At 43.2% G+C, this 21,004-nt stretch overlaps 1 protein-coding gene across 1 annotated transcript in view; it reads right to left on the reverse strand.

The window, feature by feature from the left end:
* Positions 1-3,082: 3,082 nt before the first annotated feature.
* Positions 3,083-21,004, reverse strand: part of LOC311289539 (protein NLRC3-like) — a 60,356-nt gene continuing 42,434 nt past the window's right edge. Inside the window, exons 8-9 of the mRNA XM_084407618.1 lie at positions 18,208-18,254; positions 3,083-8,744 (exon numbers count right to left, since the gene is read on the reverse strand). Of these exons, the coding sequence (XP_084263744.1) occupies positions 8,218-8,744; positions 18,208-18,254 (574 nt within the window). The 3' untranslated portion in view covers positions 3,083-8,217. The remainder of the gene's footprint in view (positions 8,745-18,207; positions 18,255-21,004) is intronic.

Below are 21,004 nucleotides of genomic sequence, written 5' to 3' on the forward strand. Positions count from 1 at the left end.
GGTGATCACGACGAAGCAGACAGAAGACAGGACCAAGGCGGTGCAGGTTGAAGACAGGACCAAGGCGGTGCAGGTTGAGGATAAGGCCCTGGCGGTGCAGACCCTTCGGGTGGCCATGGCGATGCGGACCCTTCGGGTGGCCATGGCGGTGCGGACCCTTCGGGTGGCCAGGGTGGTGATGTCCCCTCAGGCGACCATGGTGGTGAGGACCCTTCGGGTGGCCGTGGTCCCTCGAGTGGCCAGGACGGAGGCATAAGGCCCCCCCCAAAAAAATACTTGGGGAAAGTCCCGGGTACAGGAGAAGGATGGCTAAAAACAGTCTTTGATTGGGCTGATAGGGACCGTGAAGAGGGCTCGGTGCTGGGCAGCGAAGAGGGCTCGGTGCTGGGCAGCAATGAGGGCTCGGTGCTGGGCAGCAATGAGGGCTCGGTGCTGGGCAGCAATGAGGGCTCGGTGCTGGGCAGCAATGAGGGCTCGGTGCTGGGCGGCAGGACCAGCGGTGAGGGCTCTGTGCTGGATGGGACCAGCGGTGAAGAGGGCTCTGTGCTGGACGGGACCAGCGGTGAAGAGGGCTCTGTGCTGGACGGGACCAGCGGTGAAGAGGGCTTTGAGCTGGACGGGACCAGCGAAGAGGGCTTTGTGCTGGACAGGACCAGCGGTGAAGAGGGCTCTGTGCTGGACGGGACCAGCGATGAAGAGGGCTTTGAGCTGGACGGGACCAGCGAAGAGGGCTTTGTGCTGGACAGGACAGATTTGACGTGAAGTGCGGGCTCGGCTGGACTGGCGTGAAGTGCTGAGTTGGACACTGAATGGGGAGTGAACACCGGGGTGGCAATATGACGATCAGGTGGTATCATGGCATGCCACGGGATGAAGCTTTCCAGACACCTGGAGTGTGCCTCTCTCCAGTCCAGACCGGAGAGATCTGGAAGCTCCCTCGGATCGACCACCTCGGCCCCAATCCGATAACATGCCTTGATTGACTCGTCGCTTAAAGAGCTGGTGACAGCGAGAAGACTAAACCTCCTGGTGTAGTCAAACAGATCGCGGCAATCCAGAGACAAAGCCGCGATCTGTCCAGCGAGCTCCCAACTCAACTCATTTTGGGTCGGTAAATCTGTCAGGTTCCTGGGTAGATGAAGTAGGAGGCGAACAAGAAGATGATAATTCCAAGGTTTTAATTCTCAATAAAGCAAATACAAGAAACAGGGAGCGTGTGCTCAGAGTACTGACTTAACACTGACATAAACATTGACCGACCTTGAAGACTGAAACAGAGGAACTTAAATACACAGGGAAATGACAGAAACAACAGGTGACAGTGATGATGATGATGGTGATGAGGACCAGGTTCAGGTGATGATGACTGAGGACTCTGGGAAGTGTAGTGCAGACAGGACGATGACAGACGGTGAATGTGACAGGCAGTTTAATTGTTAAATATTTACTATACACATTTCTACAGAGTCGCTAAAGAGACATGAGGGAAGGAAAGACATATGAGATGGGAGGAAAAATTATGTCAATGATCTCTTTTATGATCTCTCGCAAAAGTTCCCCAGAGAAAATTTGTGGCAGTTCCCAAAGAACACAAAGGCAAAAGAATTTAAAAAATATATTTTTCTATACATATTTTTTCCTTACGGTATGTAATTTATCTAATGGGCTCTGTACATTTTAGTATCATTATATAATTATAATATTTCTTTGGTTAATTTGCCATTGCATTTTTATTATTGTATGAAAATAAATATAATAATAAAAATATCAAACTCTAATGCAAAATAACCAAAGAACTTTTGTGTTCAACAGAAGAAAGAAACTCATACAGGAAAGGGTGATTAAATGATATATTTCATTTTTGGGTGAACTGTCCCTTTAAGGCATTAATTTTTGACAGCCATTTTTAATTCAGTCTTACGGGTAATTTCCACCAACTGCGGAACTGGCTGCGGATCCGCTCTGGAATGGCGGCAGAGTCAATAGGTTTCCATTAAAGTCATTGTGTTTATTTTCACTGACTGCGTAACGGCTGCGTTGCGATTCCGGCCTAGATCCGGCGATCCGCGGCCCTCCGGAGCAGATACGCAGAGCTTCTATTTTTGCCGGATGCCGGAAAGCACAGGGCAGATTGTGCGGGACAGGAAGTCGAACACAGAAACAAAATAAAACATCCGGTTAATTTTCAAAATAAAATACACCGTGCTCACGGTGGATCAACAAGAAGAACAATAGGCGTCATATTCCTATCCCAGCCAGCAATGACATGTGGGGCCCAGATGAGGGCTTCATGGGCGGCAAATGTGGGCCCCATTATGGGCTTGCACCCGGGATCCACATTGGGGCAAGCCGTGGAAGCCCAGACGTACTAAAAGTGGAACCTGTAAGGGTACTGCATGGGTCTTAATTGGGCAATTCATGTCAGACCCATTTGGGCCCCACCTGCCCAAATGGGTCTAAAGTGGGCTTGCACCCGGGATCCAACCATGGCTACCCAGATGGGCTTTAAATGGGCTCTGTAAGAGTTTTATGTGGGTCCTAACTGGGCAATTCATGCCAGACCCATTGGGGCCCCACCTGCCCAAAGGGGTTTAAAGTGGGTTTGCACCCAGGATCCAGCCGTGGATGCCCAGATGGGCTTTAAAAGGGATCTGTAAGGGTGTTATGTGGGATCTTAACCGGGAAATTCATGACAGACCCATTTGGGCCCCACCTGCTTAAAGGGCATTTAAAATGGGCTTGCACCCGGGATCCACACGGGGGCCATCCGTGGATGCCCAGATGGGTTTTAATTGGGACCTGTAAGGGTCTTATGTGGGTCTTAACTGGGTAATTCATGTCAGACCCATTTGGGCCCCACCTGCCTAAAGTGGTTTAAAGTGGGCTTGCACCAGGATTCAACCGTGAATGCCCCTATGGGCTTAAAGTGGGCTCTGTAAGGATCTTATGTGGGTCCTAACTGGGCAATTCATGCAAGGCTTATCTAAGCCCAACCATGCCAAATGGTTTAAGGAAACAATCTAAGAAAAACTAAAAACGAAGAATGAATATAAGTCCAAGATAAATACAAGACACTTGACGCTTTGAACTGCAAGAAATATATTGTTAAATTGAACAACAAAAATTTACAAAAAAAACAATTTAAATGTCACAACATACCGGTAAACAAATCAAAAATATATTTTAAAAAAATCTCTGAAAAAAAAACATCTCTCCAAAAAATACATTAATACAAAATTGTTACATCGAACAACAAACATAATCTTTAAAAAACAATTTAAATGTCACAACATACCGATAAATAAATCAAAAATATATTTAAAAAAAATCTCTGAAAAAAAAACATCTCTCCAAAAAATACATTAATACAAAATACACTCATGGCATCTGTGTGGTGGACGCTCCTTTTTCTCTTTGGGCTCTTGCAGCATACAGGCCCCTTATAGATGTCCTAATAACTGCCTGACCAAATAACAATTAAATACAGTAAAATTTTTAAATTAAAGGATATGTGAGAGAATTAATAAACTTAAACTGCTTCGCTGGCTTCATTATGAATGAGCCTAATTAGGTGTTGTGTGCATAACAGGCAGTGGTGGAAAGAGTACTGAAAATCTGTACTCAAGTACAAGTACTGTTACATTGCTAAAAATATTACTCTATTACAAGTAAAAGTACTGGTGTTAGAGAAATACTCAAGTAAAAGTACAATTTGTAGAAAAAAAAAAAAACTACTCAGAGTATTAGTTACTTTTAACCACTGATGTCACCGTCACTTCTCCAGACTAGGGCTGGATGTGTGTTTTCCTTTACCAAAAGTTAAAATGCCACAATCTATTAATCATTAATAATTGATAAGATACAAAACAAGTGTTTTTCCCTCATTTTTTTCTCAAACAGATCTACTGTACCTTTTACAGCCAACACATCAGTCATTGTTGGTGTATGAGCTACACTTTGATAGAAACACATGCTACTCCTTGGTCCAAGGACATCTAACAACACAGAAGTGGAAGACAGATTGATGATGAGGCCTCCTGCAAGTCCTTTTCTAACAAATATTGAATTACAATTTCCTAAGAGGTAATAATAAATGCATCATATTCATGTCCATATAGGGACTACCTGTCTGTGAGCTATTTGTCCTCATCTTCAAAAATGAAGTACCGTAAAACTTCGAATAGGATCCCGGAGTTTTATTTGACCAAATAGACCATTGGGACAGGCATCTATGGGATGTGGATAACCGTATGGGGTTATTTGTAGGGATGCTTGACATTTTGTACCGATATCTGATATACTAATATTGTCCAATGCTTAATTTCCGATACCGATATTAGCCGATACAGATACCGAAACATATAATCGTTTATAGGCTTACTGCCCACTGTTCCATGACTCCCTTGATACTGGGGATTTGAATGTTTTGAAGGACTAGCCAGCAACCGGTAGGCTAACTGGGGTGTGGTGCTTACTACCCCTTCGAGGGAATGAAGATGCCAACTGAACATTTCTCTGACTGAGGTAAACTGAAAACAAATAGCCACACAAGAACAAAAATTCAACTCATTCCACTCATTGGGGCTTAGATCTGCCCTGCTCAAGAATTTATACTCTACAAACCCTGTGTTTATGCTGGTTGGCCAACAACTTACAGCAACACCCAAATTTTGTCTGCATTCGCTTTGAGAGGAAACGAGCTTTCCAATAAGGTATAAAATGACATACTTTAGTAATTTTAAACCATTTCAAATACCGATATTTGCCGATATTGAATTTTAAAGCCAATATCGGCCGATAATATCGAGCATCCCTAGTTATTTGTCTAAATATGTGTTTCTGCCCCAAGGGACAGGCGTCTGGAACTGGGCTATTATTTGAAGTGTTACAGTAGGCCTGCAACCTTTCTGAGAGTCCACTAATCAGCATAATTCAACACAGTGTAAACTTTGACCTATTTTGATGTTTTTTACATTTTTGGGAAGTTACATTTTTCATTTTCTGCACGACTAACAAAAATGACTGATGGATTGTTTTGGCAAAAGATCTACATGTATGCAATGTTTGTTCTTGGTGACTAGCGTGACTTGAAATGTATTGAGTTACAATTACTCAATCTCAACATGCTTGATTAGCCTACATGTAGAGTTACTACAAGTTACTAAAAATTGTACAGTAAGTAATTACATAACTCAATAGGCCTACATAGTTACTTTGCGCCTCTGCCATGCGGGACCCATGTGTTCCCAGTTCAAACCCAACTTAGCACATAAATATGCCATGCAGGACCCATATATGTGTTCCCAGTTCAAACCCATGCCCACTTTGCCCATAAATGCACCATGCAGGACCCATATATGTGTTCCCAGTTCAAACCCATGGCCACTTGGCCCATAAAAATTCTATGCAGGACCCATATATGTGTTCCCAGTTCAAACCCATGGCCACTTGGCCCATAAATGCACCATGCAGGACCCATATATGTGTTCCCAGTTCAAACCCATGGCCACTTGGCCCATAAAAATACCATGCAGGACCCATATATGTGTTCTCAGTTCAAACCCATGGCCACTTGGCTCATAAAAATTCTATGCAGGACCCATATATGCATTCCCAGTTAAAACCCATGCCCACTCGGCCCATAAATGTGCCATTCAAGACCCATATATGTGTTCCCAGTTCAAACCCATGCCCACTTGGCTGCATTCCCAGTTAAAACCCATGCCCACTCGGCCCATAAATGTGCCATTCAAGACCCATGTATGTGTTCCCAGTTCAAACCCATGCCCACTTGGACCATAAATATGCCATTCAAGACACATATATGTGTTCCCAGATCAAACCCATGCCCACTTGGCCCATGCCTGTCCCTTATGGGGCCCATGTAATCAGCTCATATGGGCTTCCTATGTGGGACTCATACTACAAAACCTACATGGGACCCGCTGATTTCCCCCAGCCAAAGCCCATGCCCACACAGTAACCATGGAACCCGTACTTAATTTAACTCTTCATTTCAGGCTGTTTCTCACTCAGACATGAAATGAAAAAACAAATATATTACAACATAACAGAGTAATAATTAATCAATAAGAAATCAGAAAACAAAAGAAATCTAATCATAATAATTCATAAATAAATGCATAATAATAAAAATACATAAAACATTAATAATAGTAGTAGTAGTGGTAGTAATATCAAAAGGAAACCATGTAAAAAAAAACTAATGGTAAATCTTGAATATAAGCACAATAATGTTTTCCTCACTGTTGTATTTTCAGAAACAGAGATCGTAACACTGAAGATGTGTTAAACTGTATGTGAAAGTAGCAACAGATGTATAAGATTAAACTCTTTTACAGTATTTTTACCCACATTAATAAAGGCAAAAAACACATTTCACTCACACAATGTCAGATGTTGAATTTCAAAATAAAAGCCTTATAAAATTAATTATACTCTGTTTTACTTCAATAAATTGTCACGACCAGCTCAGAGCCATGACAAATGAAAGCAAGGTTGGTAAGGTTGCAACTAAAAATATTTATTAACATAAGTAGACATATATATATATATATATATATATATATATATATATATATAAACAACGTAATAAAATAGAATTTCTGTCAGACACATGATGTAAAAGTATCAGACAGAACAATACTCAAAACTAATAACAAGGTCGACGTTAACGAACCAAAACCAAACACAAAACAACCAGGAGCAATTGAGCACACCATACAAACAAGGCCTAAGGTTTTCTAGCATAAGAACAGGTGCACATCAGCAGGACAACACCTACAACACCAACAGCAGGAAGAGCAGGAGACCCATCACAAAATTCAGATGTACATTTAAAGGAATCTTCCTGTTTCCACAGACTAGTTTCAGTCATGTCTTGTTTAGAGTTGAAAGTCTAGTTTTGCTCGTATCATCCAGACATGTTTCAGTGAGTCTCATTGTGTCTCATATTTCCTCTCTCTTCTCTGTGTATCATTGTCTGTTTCTCTTTATTTCACTGACAGAAGTTCAGCTGTGTTATTAATGTAATGAAGAGACAATAAGAGACTCTAGAACATCTCACTGTCACTGATTTATCATGCAGTTCAAAGCATTATGGGTACCCCGTTTCCACCAAAAAAGAACTGGTTCGGAACTGGTGCTGGTTCAAAGTTCAATTTGCGAACCTTCTCAGAACCTGTTTGTTTTTCCACTGACTAGAGAGCCCAGCGAACGACGTCGTTACACCACTGTGTACGTTGCCATAGGCTACGTCTTAGCTTTCCTAGAAAGGCTTGCGCCAATTTCAAGCATAACAATTACAATGTTGGACTACATCGTCTTTCTGCAAAAGTTTCTCCTGGCTTTGCGATCCTATATTGGGGTCAGAAGAAGATGTTCAGAACACATTTGTGCTGCTCGTCTGGATTACTATAGATGGAGGTTACGTTCGAGAAGAAGTTCGGCATTAACCCTGCCCCCGACGTAAGCATGACGTGGTAAAAGAACGGTTCTAGTCCAGAAAAGAGTTGGTGCCGCTTTGGAACCAATTTTCCTGGCCGAGAACCGGTTCTTTGGCTGTCGAAACACAAAGAACTGGTTCGCGAGTAGGCACCGGCTCCGAACCGGCACCAGCACTGCCATGGTATAACCAAGGGAGTTATACATAAAACAGGTCCAGAGGAAAGTTAGAGTTATAGCTCATTCACAGGATCATCCCCTTAGAACAGAGTTTGAGCTTTTGCCCTCTGAGCGGCGCTATCGAGTTCCTAGCTGCAGAACAAAGAGGATGCATATATCTTTTATTCCGTCAGCTGTGAGGCACCTTAATGGCACTTAGCACTTTATATTAACTTGCACAAGTTGCATTTTTTTTGCATTATTTTATTTACTTATTTATTATACATTATGTACATTGGGCTTAAATGTGAATTCCTTCTCTGCTGGTTGGTTTTGTTGGTGAGTGTTGTTGTATGTTTATGTGTTATGTGTTTATGTGTTTTATGTGGAGCATTGATGCAAATCCAATTTCCCTTGTGGGACAATAAAGGTACTTTGACTTTGACTTTGACTTTGATGGTGGAAAAGGGGTAACTGTCACTTATTTATATTATATATATATATATTATATTATAATATATATTTATATTATATATATATATATATATATAAACACATATTTATTTAGCATTATGGGTAGAATCTCTCTACAGTCTACTCTACAGTCAGTTTCACTGATGATCCATTATAATAAACCCTAAACCCAGGATAGAGTGTGTCAGTGAATGTGGTCTGGACTGTGTGTATGAGGCTCATTGTGTCGACGCTGTAGAAGGACAGAGTTCCTGCACTGTGATCCACACACACTCCTACTCTACTGTTGATGGACTCTACAGGGAGTTTAGTCTCTATGTTATTGTGTCTGAATGAGTAACTGGAGGAAGAGCAGGACAAACTCCAGGACTGATCATTATATCCAAACACACACTCTTTACCCTCTCCCTTCCTGCTGATGCTCTTATATGACACTGATATAAACACATACCCACTCCACTCAATCTCCCAGTAAGAGCGTTGTTCACTCACACTCTCACTACACAACACCTGCTCATAATGATCAAATCTGTCTGGATGATCATGATACGACTGGACTGTGTCAGTGCAAGTAATCTCTCTTTTGTCCTCAGACAGATGGAGGTCTTTATTCACTGTGTTCAGATCCAGAGTGAGCTGACGGGAATCTGATGGAGAGAAAACACATCAGAATCAGGAATTATGAATCTGATCTTTTAATGAAGCTGTCAGAAGAGATAAAGCACCCTGAGTCAGAACAGTCTGAAGGTCTTCTGCAAGGTGGCCATGTTGCTCACATGATCAGTGACTCAGAGCATCATGGTAGAACATTAAAGTCAACTAGACAACTGGTCTGTGCAATAGGGGTGTAACGGTTCTCTGTCCTTGCATTGCTGTTCATCTCACATCTGACGACACATCTATGATATGGTTTGTTGAGAATAACAAGACATAAAACAGACAGACAGAGTTTGGCTAATGTATGTGTCAGTCAATGGATAATCATCTGGCTTCCCAATATGTTACAACAGTGATGAAACAAAAACAAAAACATGGAAAAAAAGTCACTCTTTGTAAATTGTTCAATGCAAGTGTCATATGCTCTAATATGAGAAATAATTTATTATTTAAGCCTTGCCAATTTAATCATTTAAGCAAACAAATTCAAATTCACACAATTGTCAATAGGGCTGTACTGTCCTAGTCGATTAGTCGATTAATTGGTCGATACGTTCTGGTTCGACCAAAATTCTGATTGGTCGATTTTTTGCCGCGTTCATTTCATCAGTTTTGCCGCGCTTATTTCATCAGTTTTGCCACGCTCATTTCATCAGGTGGAAAGCACTAATTGCTAATGGGGGTGTTTTCAGAGTATCCCTGTTTCAACTTTTTTTGGATTAGCCCAACCCACTGAAGAAGAGAGGTAGATAGGCTATATGCGGAATATTATTTATTGTATTATATTAGTCAGTCCTCGTCCAACATGTCGACAGTGTGGCAGCATTTTGTCAAAATTGACGGGAAAAAGGTAGAATGCAAAGTTTGCAAGAAACAGTTTGCCTTCCACAGCTCGACGACAAACATGTCGTATCATCTAAAAGCAGTAAGCTAACTTGTCTGCGTTAGGTTGCCCTGTCTGATTTGAGTAGGCTATATGAAAATATCAGAATTGGCATATTTCAATGTTTTAGTGTAATAATCGTTCTATAACTGCAGGCGCACCCATCCGCAATGACGATAGCATCCCCCACCCACACCCAGACCACGCTGGATTTTAAGCCTCCTTTATCATCCAAACGGAAAAATAAAATCACGGAAGGAATTGTTAACTTTATTGCTCAGGATATGAGGCCCATTGCTGTTGTGGAGGGCCAAGGTTTTAAGAACCTGTTAAAAGTTTTGGAACCTGTATATACACTGCCAAATCGCCACACAATCATGCATGCACTAACCGCAAAATATGAGGGACTCAAAGAGAAAGTTTCAGAGTTAATACAACACAGCGAGGCACTGAGCTTGACCACAGATATGTGGACATCTCTTAGAATGGAGTCCTATATGACAGTGACTGCCTATTTCATTGATGGAGATTGGAAAGCACAGAGTCTTGTGCTTGAGACAAAACAAATAGAAGAGGCGCACACAGGAATAAACATTGCTGCGCGACTATCTGAAGTTGCTGATACCTTTGGAATTCAAGAAGCAAAGAGAATTTCTGTTGTATGTGACAACGCGGCTAATATGGCACTCTGTGTGGAAACACTAAAGGAATCACATAAATGGCCAGAGATGCAGGGCGTCAGGTGCGCCGGGCACACTTTGCAGCTCTGTATTAACGCTGCACTCAAACAAGATCCAATTTGTCGTGCCGTGGCTGCATCACGTCATCTGGTGGGACATTTCAAAAAGGGGCACAAAGCAAAAACTGGGCTAAAACAAAAGCAGGAGCAGCAAAACGTCCCTCAGCATGAACTAATTCAGGATGTGTCTACACGTTGGAACTCAACATTTTCGATGTTGGAGCGACTGCTGGAGCAACGCTGGCCCATTACCGCAGTGCTGTCTGACCCAAACTTTACGAAGAAGAGCGACAGCAGTACACTGGACCTTACCACAGCACACTGGAATGCGGTAGAGGACATTAAAAATGTGCTGAAACCGATGACAACCCTGACCGAGCTGCTGTCTGAAGAGGACAACGTGTCCCTGTCTGCAACAGTACCCATGCTGGCAAACTTGAAGAAACGTCACCTGGCCATCGCGGATGATGACAGCCCCATTACCAAAAAAATTAAAAGCAAGCTGGTCAAAGAAATTGACAGTAGGTGGAAGTTTAAAAACCGAATGATGATGACTTCTTCTTGTTCGTCCATCAAAGTTGATGATGACCATGGCACATTTGTCATTTTGTTGGGTTTTGATGAGTGCGCAGAAGACTGAAGAGGCCAATCCGAGCCCGGAATTCCCTGCGGCACACTGGACAGGTCAGGGAGGATGTAGAGCTCTGAGGTGCAGCCACATGTCCTTCCTTGGTAGATTTGCGTTGCTGCCTCTTCAAGATAGCACAGGAGCTTCTCCTACTCTCACAGAGGACTGCACCGTCCTGGACTTTTCTTCTCCAGGCAGGTCGGTCCTGTGCTAGGGATTCCCAGCTTTTCAGGTCGAGTCCAAAGCTCTTCAAGGAAGCTTTAAGGGTGTCCTTGTAGCGCTTTTTGGGGCCACCTTGTGCTCGCTTGCCATTTTTCAGCTCGCCAAAGAAGACTTGTTTTGGAAGTCTCACGTAGGGCATTCTGATCACGTGGCCAGTCCATCTGAGCTGTTCCTTCGCAAGCATGGTGTAGATGCTGGGGATATTTGCCCTGCTGAGGACTTCCTTGTCAGGGATTCTGTGTTGCCACTTGATCCTCAGCAGTTTCCTCAGACAGCTCAAGTGGATATGATTCAATTTTTTGGCATGGCGCTGGTAGACTGTCCAGGCTTCGCACCCATACAGAAGAGTTGGTAAGACAACAGCCCGGTAGACCTTCAGTTTTGTCTCCTGCTTTATGCCAGTCCTTTCCCATACCGAGTCACGTAGACGTCCAAAGGCTGCGCTGGCCTTGACAATCCTGATGTTAATTTCATCATCTATGTGCACAGCACGAGAGAGTGCACTACCAAGGTAAATAAACTTGTCAATGGCTGAAAGCTTTTTCCCATTCACAAAGATGGTTGGCTCAGTGTAGGGTTTCCCAGGAACAGGTTGGTATAGGACTTCAGTCTTCTTTGTGCTGATTGTTAGGCCGAAGTTGTTGCAAGCTGAGGAGAGGTGGTCCATACTGTCCTGTAGATCTTTGTTTGAGCCAGCAGCCAGAGCACAGTCATCAGCAAACAAAAGTTCTCGAACAGTGACTTAGTTTTGGCTTGCATCCTCCGCAGATTGAATAGCCCACCGTCAAAACGGTAAATGAAGTTAATCCCAGTGTTGTAATTCTGGAATGAGTCTTGCAGCATGGCAGAAAACACCATACTGAAGAGCGTTGGCGCTAAAACGCAGCCTTGCTTCACCCCGTTTGTGATTGGGAACGGATCAGAGAGTTCTTGCTGGTCTCTGACGCTGGCCATCATACCATCATGGAGATTGCGCACAATGCCAATGAACTTGTCTGGACACCCATACTTGGCCATGATTTTCCATAGGCCCTCCCGGCTGACTGTGTCGAATGCTTTTGTTAAATCAACGAAAGCCATATATAGATCAACATTTTGTTCTTGGCATTTCTCCTGTAACTGCCGAGCAGTAAATACCATGTCAGTGGTTCCGCGGTCTTTTCTGAAGCCACACTGACTCTCAGGTAGCAGACCCTGGTCTAGATGGAGAATTAGGCGGTTCAGAAGGATTCTTGCCAAGATTTTGCCAGCGACTGATAGTATGGAGATGCCTCTATGGTTGTCACAGTCCTGCCGATCGCCTTTCCTTTTATATAGATTGATTATAGTAGTATCCTTGAACTCCTTGGGAACAGCTTCTAATTTCCACATAACCTGGAAGAGGTCGGTCAGTTTCTCGACTAAGCGAGGCCCTCCAGCCTTGTAGATTTCTGCTGGAATGGCATCGGACCCTGGAGCTTTGCCTGATGAGAGAAGTGTTATGGCTTTGCTGGTTTCCTCAGTGGATGGTAGAACAGCCAAGGACTGGTTTATTTCAACTTGAGGCAATCTCGCAATTGCCTGCTCATTTATGCACGATGGCCGATTAAGGACCGCGCTGTAGTGTTCGACCCGTAATGGAACACCAAGTGATTCAAGAGCTGTAGAATGCAGCACGGTCTTGAGAGCAGTCCAGTCTGCCTCAGCGTCTGTATGCTCGAAGCTTAGAGACTCCAAGTGATGGTCTAAAGCCTCAACAAAGGCCAGTCTGGTGTGTTCCTGTTGTAGGCGAGTGATGTTAAGACGCTTGACACGTCTTTGTCCTTGTGGGCGTCTGCTAGGCTTAATCCGGATGTTAAGTTTGGAGATAATGAGACGATGGTCAGTCCAACATTCAGCACCACACATTGCCTTGGTCACCCTGACATCGTGCCGGTCGCTCCTCCTCACGATGACGTAGTCAATCAAGTGCCAGTGGTGTGAACGAGGATGCATCCATGAAGTTTTCTTGCGCTTTGGTAGTTGGAATATCGTGTTGGTGATGAGCAGGTCAAATTCAGAGCATGTTTGCAGCAGTAGAAGACCGTTGCTGTTACATTTTCCAATACCATGTGCACCTATGACTCCATTCCATGATTGATGGTCACTTCCAACTCTGGCATTGAAATCACCCAGTATCAGGAGTTTATCCGAGCTGGCTGTGGCAGCAATAATGACTTCCAGGTCATTATAAAACTTGGTTTTGATCTCGTCAGAGTTGGTCATGGTAGGGGCATAGGCACTGATGATGGTGGCTGCCTTTTTACCAACTAGGTGGAGCTGTAAGGTCATTAATTAATTAATAATAATAATTCGTTACATTTATATAGCGCTTTTTCTGAGACCTCAAAGCGCTTTACATAGATGGGGGAATCTCCTCAACCACCACCAATGTGCAGCATCCACTTGGATGATGCGACGGCAGCCATATTGCGCCAGAACGCCCACCACACACCAGCTTACTGGTGGAGAGGAGACAGTGATGAAGCCAATCAGTATATGGGGATGATTAGGAGGCCATGATGGACAGAGGCCATAAACGGTCGTTTATCCCCTTGGGTTGGCTTGCCAGTTGGTTGACCAGGTGATTTTTTACTGCAAAACCAACACCAGCCTCCCGTCTCTCCTCCTGGCCTCGTCCGCTCCAGAAGAATGTGTAACCTGCACCCACTTCAGTCACTTGTCCAGTATCGGCCAGTCAGGTCTCACTAAGGGCAGCAACATCCACATTATATCTGGCTAGCTCTCTGCCCACGAGGGCGGTGCGTCTCTCAGGTCTTTTTGATCCAGATGTGTCCATCAAGGTGCGCACATTCCAGGCGCCTACAGTGAGTGGTATCACTTTGGTCTTTTTCGTTTTATTTTTTGTTTTTCGACCGCAAGTACGGGATCCCGCCAGCTGCGGTAGGCTGGCCAGGATGTTTTGAAGCAGACAATGTTTAGGGTACCTTTTCTAACCCTTTCCTCACTACGGAGGTGAGCAGTGTGATCCTAAATAGGGCTGCTCAGTCACTCAGGGTGCTGCCGGACTTCACTGCTGCTTCGGTCCAGTGAGGGAACGACCAATATCCTGAGCCGCCTGCATGCAGGTTTGCGACTACAGCTTCCAGCATATCCGTGCCTGCTGCTTCGTCGCTCACCCATCGCCACAGGACTTGGATAATGACGATGGTAAGAAAAAAGTGCCATGACTTGCGCAGAGAACTTGGATTTAAGTGAGGGTGATTTGCGCAGCATTCATCCTCACTCTCTCGACCAGCCACATCTGTACCCAGTGGCAAGACGTAGTCAAGACGACTGGAGATGGTCCTGGTTGCAGTGGAAGGTCCAAAGACCCGTTTTGGTGGAATTTCCTCCACCAGGGGCTCCACGCGCCCAGGCTCAGACAAACTGAGTTTTCCGGGTTAGTTAACCGCCGCCCGGGGTTCGGCGTTGGCAGCTGCTGACTGTACCGACTCACCAGGGATGTTGAGCCTGGTGTGCGCCTACGGTAGCAGCTAGAGGGCCGGGCCAGATGTAACAAGCCTGAGGCACAACTAGCTGGTCAGACACAGAGTGTATACACAGTGTATACATTACAGCTGCAGTAGTAGACCCTCGTTTTAAGCAGCTGTCTTTTCTGGATGATGCCAAACGAGACAAGGCCTATACAGTAGTTGCACAGCTGGCAGAACGACTGAGTGCACTCAGCGCAGTCACAGGCACAGGTGAACCTGGAAGTGAGGAGGAGCAACATGTGTCAAAAAAGCAGAAAAACGACAGAGAAGGAGATTGCTATGCTGTTGTGCGAAGATGAGGACGACGAGGTTTCTAGAGAATCAGGTGGGAGAAGCACAGTGACAGAAGAAATGAAAACCTATCTTCAGGACAGAACCAAAATCGACTCCGGACCATTGGGGTGGTGGAAAAAAAACCAAGACAGATACCCGAGCCTGGCCCGAGTTGCAAAGCGACTGCTCTGTATCCCTGCAACATCCACGCCTTCTGAACGCATTTTCTCCAAGGCAGGATTTATTGTCAATAAAGCAAGAAGCTGTCTCCTTCCAAAGAACGTGGATATGCTTTTGTTTCTCGCACACAACACAAAAAAGTGTGGAGTGGACTCTGATTGAAGTGTACTCTCTGTGAGTGAGTAGCCATTTGTTTTATTTCATTGTTTTTACATTATTTTGTTTTGAACATTAATACAATTTTGCACATTTAATTAAAGTATTGTTGGATTTGGGCACTTATTTTTTTTTTGTAGCCTAACGCGCAATTGCGCTGTGCCCACTGTTTGTTTTAGTTTTGAGTCTATGCTTTATTTTTCAGTTATGCACTTTATTTCGTTTTGGACATTTATAATATTTTATAATTTTGCACATTTATTTAAAATACTTGTGGATTTGGGCATTTGATTTATTTATTTTTGTTTTTGTTCTGAGTTCACCTACCTTGTTGTTCTATGCACTTTATTTATTTTGTTTCGTTTAAAATTTGGCTGAATAACATGTTGTAGCCTACTTTACTTTTATGGTTCCCTTTTATTATTGTGCAAACTGCAAATTTATTTCTAGTATTATTTATTGGATTTGGGCACTTTATTATTATTCTTTTTTTTTATTTGGAGCCTAATGTGCAATTGCGCTGTGCCCACTTTGTGTTAGTTTTGAGCCTAAGATGCTTTATTTTTCAGTTATGCACTTTATTTCGTTTCTGCTCTTGATCTGGTTTGTTTAATAAATATTCTTTTTTTTATTAAAGTGGATGTGCCTTTTGTGTTTATTAAGAGTAAAAGCTTTAAGTTAATAGTCTATTCGTGTCTCTGAAAAATGATAGTGTCTGACAGTTATAACTTCTTATAACATATGACAAAAAGAATTGTCTAAATTATGTTGCATATTCCTCAACAGTTCTTGTGATGATATCACATGACAACATAGTAGGCCTACTATTTTCGGAAATCATAGGCTATGATATTGCGCAGGTGCACGTGATGCAACGCTGTCAGAGCCGACAGACTCGTGTGTCAGACTCATTTCAGTGCAAAATAATTAGGTCAAAAACGGTTTAATATTCTGCAAATAGCCTACTAGTTTTTTATGTTTATTTATAATTCATTTAGGCGGACAACAAGGCTACCAAGTACTGCGCACAGTGCGCAGCTAATTAATTTAACGTTTTTTTTCTAACGTCATTTTTAGTCGATTTTAGTCTATGTTTAGTCGAAAACTTCAGGACTTCAGTCGACCAAGATTTTCTTTGGTTGAGTACAGCCCTAATTGTCAACATGCCCATCTTGGCAAGTATCCTAGCAAACACAGTCAGTTATATCTTAAGTGAACATAAACAGATGAGAAAGACATGTGTAACAATATCAGTGTACTGGATCTGTGCATTATGTCTTAATGTATATCTAACGAGTGATTATAATGAAGGTATTAATCAATATTTTTCCTTCTAAATATCAAATGAGTTGAATGACTTCTCTAAGCTTATGAGATTTTACTTAGTTATAGCAGTCACCAGTGTGATTACTGAAATGTTCTTTTCATGTATTCTTTAATGTCTATAATAAATATCTGAGAGGTGACTGAGGGTCTGGCCCATGCCAAGAAAGCAGTAACAGTGCTTGCTCATTTAGCCCGGCTTCCATTGAGGCCTGCGGGGCAACACTATTTGACCATTTCTTATTTAAAGCATTTACTTTACTGTTCTATATTAAAGTGTCCTCTCATTGAGAGAAAGAACATGTTATCTTGATGTTTTGGGAAGAGTCTCCTGTTCATAGTTAGAGCCCAACCAAATCCGACTTTGAAGAAGCTGTGTGTGTGTGTGTGTGTGTGTGTGTGTGTGTGTGTGTGTGTGTGTGTGTCAGTATTCTTGGTTACAGGTTAAGGAACAAGTGACATTATTGGAGATTGACTGAGTTGTTTTCTTGTGGCCTAAAAGGGCCTCTTGTACCTAACTCAGGGTCCTGGTGGCAGCCGTACAGAACATGGAGATATGCCACTGCCTACCAGTCCATGTGTGTGAGGTGGGATCTACAGAGTTCGTTTCTAATTATCCTAATGCTCTTGGGTAATTGTCCAATTATATACCGTGAGGGAGTGTATAAAAGAGGATTCTAATGCACCGCTTGTTGCTGTCTGTGCGTCACTGCCCGGGTTTGTTTCATCCCTTCTGCTTTGAGGTATGTGTTGTTTGGCTTACTAGTTAGCACATAGATTTGTGATTTTATGTAACAGTCATTTGGTTTATAGCTTTATGGCGGATAGTTCGTTGCTGTGGGTTGTTGGCATCTGCTATTTCCCATTCACATGCCCCTCCCGCATTCCCGTGCTTTGTTGACATGGTGAGACTCTTCTGTGTGTGTGTGTGTCACTTGGATTTGCGACCCGCTATGAAATGAAGGTACGTGTAACTACCGCTACTGCACAACGTTCATTTATAGTTATGTTGTGAGTAATTTTACGTTTAAAGTTTAGGAGGAATAGTCTGTGTTCTCGGATACCGTGCATTCAGTGAGGCCTGCGGGCCAACACTATTTGATGTTGCTGCTTTGCCTATCCTGGTTTCTCCAGTGACAACTCGCTCGTCAGCGCGTGTGCGCTCGGTTCATGTGTTGGTGTGACACCTGCTCTCCAGCATTCATGTGATTCTGCGATTGCTGTGCTGTATGTGCTGTGTGTTCATGCTTGACCTTATTGGTGTGAGTGTGTTGTGGTGAGACCTGTGCACAGGGTGGTATAGGAGCCTTGTGCTCATTAAACTAGTTTCCCTGTCATTGGTAAACCTCTGCCTCCTTTTTATGTTTGGTGTCTTTAATGTTTGTATGTGTTAACCTGGTCCTACAGTCTATTAATGTTTTTAAGATTATTGCTTGATGATTGAAATAGTCAGTTTGTAGAGTATAAAAAGCATTATGTCTATGGAGAGTCCCCACAAAGAAAGTAAACCAGACGTGTGTGTGTGTAGACATACATTTTCGTGGTCCTGCTGTAATCCTGATCTCTCCTCCATGATCCACACTAGAAAAAGCAGACACAGTGACATGATCAATCATAATTTTTATACTGTACAAATTGTATATCCTCTCCCCCTACACTAACCCTATCCCTAAACCTTGCAACCACCTGAGTACCCTAATAACCATCCAGAATACCCTAACACCGCTCTAGAATATACCAGCAATGCTAAAACACGTTCACATATGCTACAAACATGCTGGCAACATGCTAAAACTTATGTTAAAACAAGTTAAAATGCTAAAATATGCTATAAACATTCTAAAACATCTATCTATCTATCTATCTATCTATTGCCATATATCTGCCGGACTCCTCCTCCTCTTTGCTTTTTTCCTGTTTATTGCGTCTCCCCTACAGGTGGGTGAAGCACAGGTGTGGCGTGGTGCGCGTGTGATTGCTTCCTGGATCTTGGGCTTTAAAATCTCTCCAGACCTGGTTGTGGATGGCCACCGCTTCTCTTCCTCTCCCGCACCTTTTTGGCTTTTTTGTTTGTTTATGCACTACACCTCATTTCTCTTGTTGCATACACTTTTATTTTCCAACCTAACATCTATACTGACTTTATTTAACCTACGTTGTTAATTCTTTATCTTTAATAAATATATTTCTTTAAATGGCAATTCCGCATGTTCTTCCCTCTCTGGTTACATAGCCTAGAATAGGCAGGATGTAACAGATTGGGGGCTCGTCAAGGATCTGAAACGACGTCTGTAAATATGCATTTTTTCTTTAATGCTTATCACTAGGTTTTGAATAGCCTACTGTAGGTGTTGGTAGGAGTTAAAAGCTTTAAATATATTAGGTTTGTTTTGTTTAGTTGCGTTTGATCTGGAAAGCGCTGTAAACGGATCCTGTGAAGATCCGATACAGTTCATTGAGCTTAACACGTGGTTTTGAATCATTGGGAAGACGCATGTGGATTAGTTTAAATGGGGGTTGGAAATTTTGTTAGTTTCGTTGTTGGTGCGTGAGACGAGGAGGAGGTGTTGTTAACTTGTGCCTTGGCCGTTTTTGAAGTGAGCCAGGCTGAAGAATCGGTGATGGGCCATTGTTTGGTAAGTGTGGGGCTGCACTGTATTTACGAGATTGAGTTTATTGATAAAGTTTTGGATTACATAATTATCGGAGCTTTGCGAGTGCCCGCCTAGTGTTTATGGCTTGTTTGTTATATACATTTTTTTAGTTTATTGTTTTTGTGCTATCCTGGGCAGAGGGCACCGTCGTGGAGGCCTGCTTTAACAGCAATTTTGTCGGGGGAGTTTAGACGCCGCTGATATTGTGTAATTAAAATCTCTGTCCTTGGGGTATGCATGAAGGGGATTGCAGTTTTTTACAGGGCAGCTCCGTTTCTCTTCTTGATGTGCAGTGTTGTGGCCACACTTGCATTGAAAAAGGTGAGCTCGTTTTTCTTTTGTATCTAAGGATTGTATGTTGTAGAACATACAACAGTTTTGGGGTCTTCTTCATTAGGTTTATTTGGGTCACCTACTCAGAGTAGAATAGATTCACACGCTAATCAGTCACACAAGGGCGCTCTGAGTTTTCGCAGAGATTCTGGGTTTTCTGCTTTTACATCTGCCAGTCAGGTTAAGAAGGATGCTGATGTGTGTCGATACTGTTTGGACAAGGGGCACTGGAAGAAAGACTGTCCTGTTTTAAAGGGGAAAAGTCAGAGAAATGGTACTGATGTTGTTAGGGGGTCACACTTGCTGTCTCTAGTCAGGTGTACCTTCTAAAGTTTTGGTGGCCGGAACGGAGGCTAAACCTGTAGTGGTTGTGACTTCATTTCAGCTATCAGGCCTGAGCTCTGCTGGGTCTTGTGAGAGCAACGGTAGGGCCAATTCAGTTGAAGCGGGTGGAAATGGCTACTTTCATTTTGTTACAGATGGCTTAGTTTAACTGGTGGGTAGATCCGTCCAGGTGCCAGTTTAAATACTTAAGGAGACAGGGGCATCTGAGTCCTTTATCTTAGAGTCTGTTTTGCCTTTTTCTACTGACTCAAGCATTGGGAACAATGTCTTAGTCCAGTGGATTGGGTTACAGGGTGTCTCTGTTCCATTGTACAGGATTAATCTGCAGTCTGATTTGGTACAGGGGGAAGTAACCATAGCAGTCCGCCCTTCTTTGCCTGTAGAATGCGTCCATCTCCTCGTGGACAATAACCTGGCCGGAGAGCGTGTCTGGCGTGATATACCGCCCCCTGTAGTTGTTAAGAATTATCCCTCTATTCCAGCTGATAGTGATGTTAGTCGTCATAATCTGTCTGATGTTTTTACAGCTTGTGCAGTGGCATGGGCTATGAGCCGTGCCTCTAATGATGATGATGTTACTCAGACTAAGGAGTTAAAGTCTGTTGTTTTACCTAATCTACCTCCTTCTCTCTCCCATAGTGATTTTGTTGCAGCTCAAAAGGAAGATGCGATATTAAAAGATCTGTTCTTTTGGGGTTTTGCCACCTGAGGAGTTGCGCAGTGCAGCGAGGGGTTATTTTGTTCAGGAGGTTGTTGATCCGGAAGTGGTCTTCCCACACTGACGAAGGGGTCGAGGACCCAGTGTTTCAAGTGGTAGTGCCATTTAAGTTTAGAGAATTGGTTCTACAGACAGCTCATGGGGATGTAGCTGGGCACTTGGGGGTAAGAAAACCTATGACCGGCTTATGAAGTACTTCTATTGGCCTCGCCTAAAGAAGGATGTTAGCATGCTTCATTAGGACGTGTCATGTATGCCAGTTAACGGGGAAGCCTAATCAG

The sequence above is a fragment of the Rutilus rutilus genome (assembly GCF_951802725.1).
Source record: "Rutilus rutilus genome assembly, chromosome: 4".
NCBI lineage: Eukaryota > Metazoa > Chordata > Actinopteri > Cypriniformes > Leuciscidae > Rutilus > Rutilus rutilus.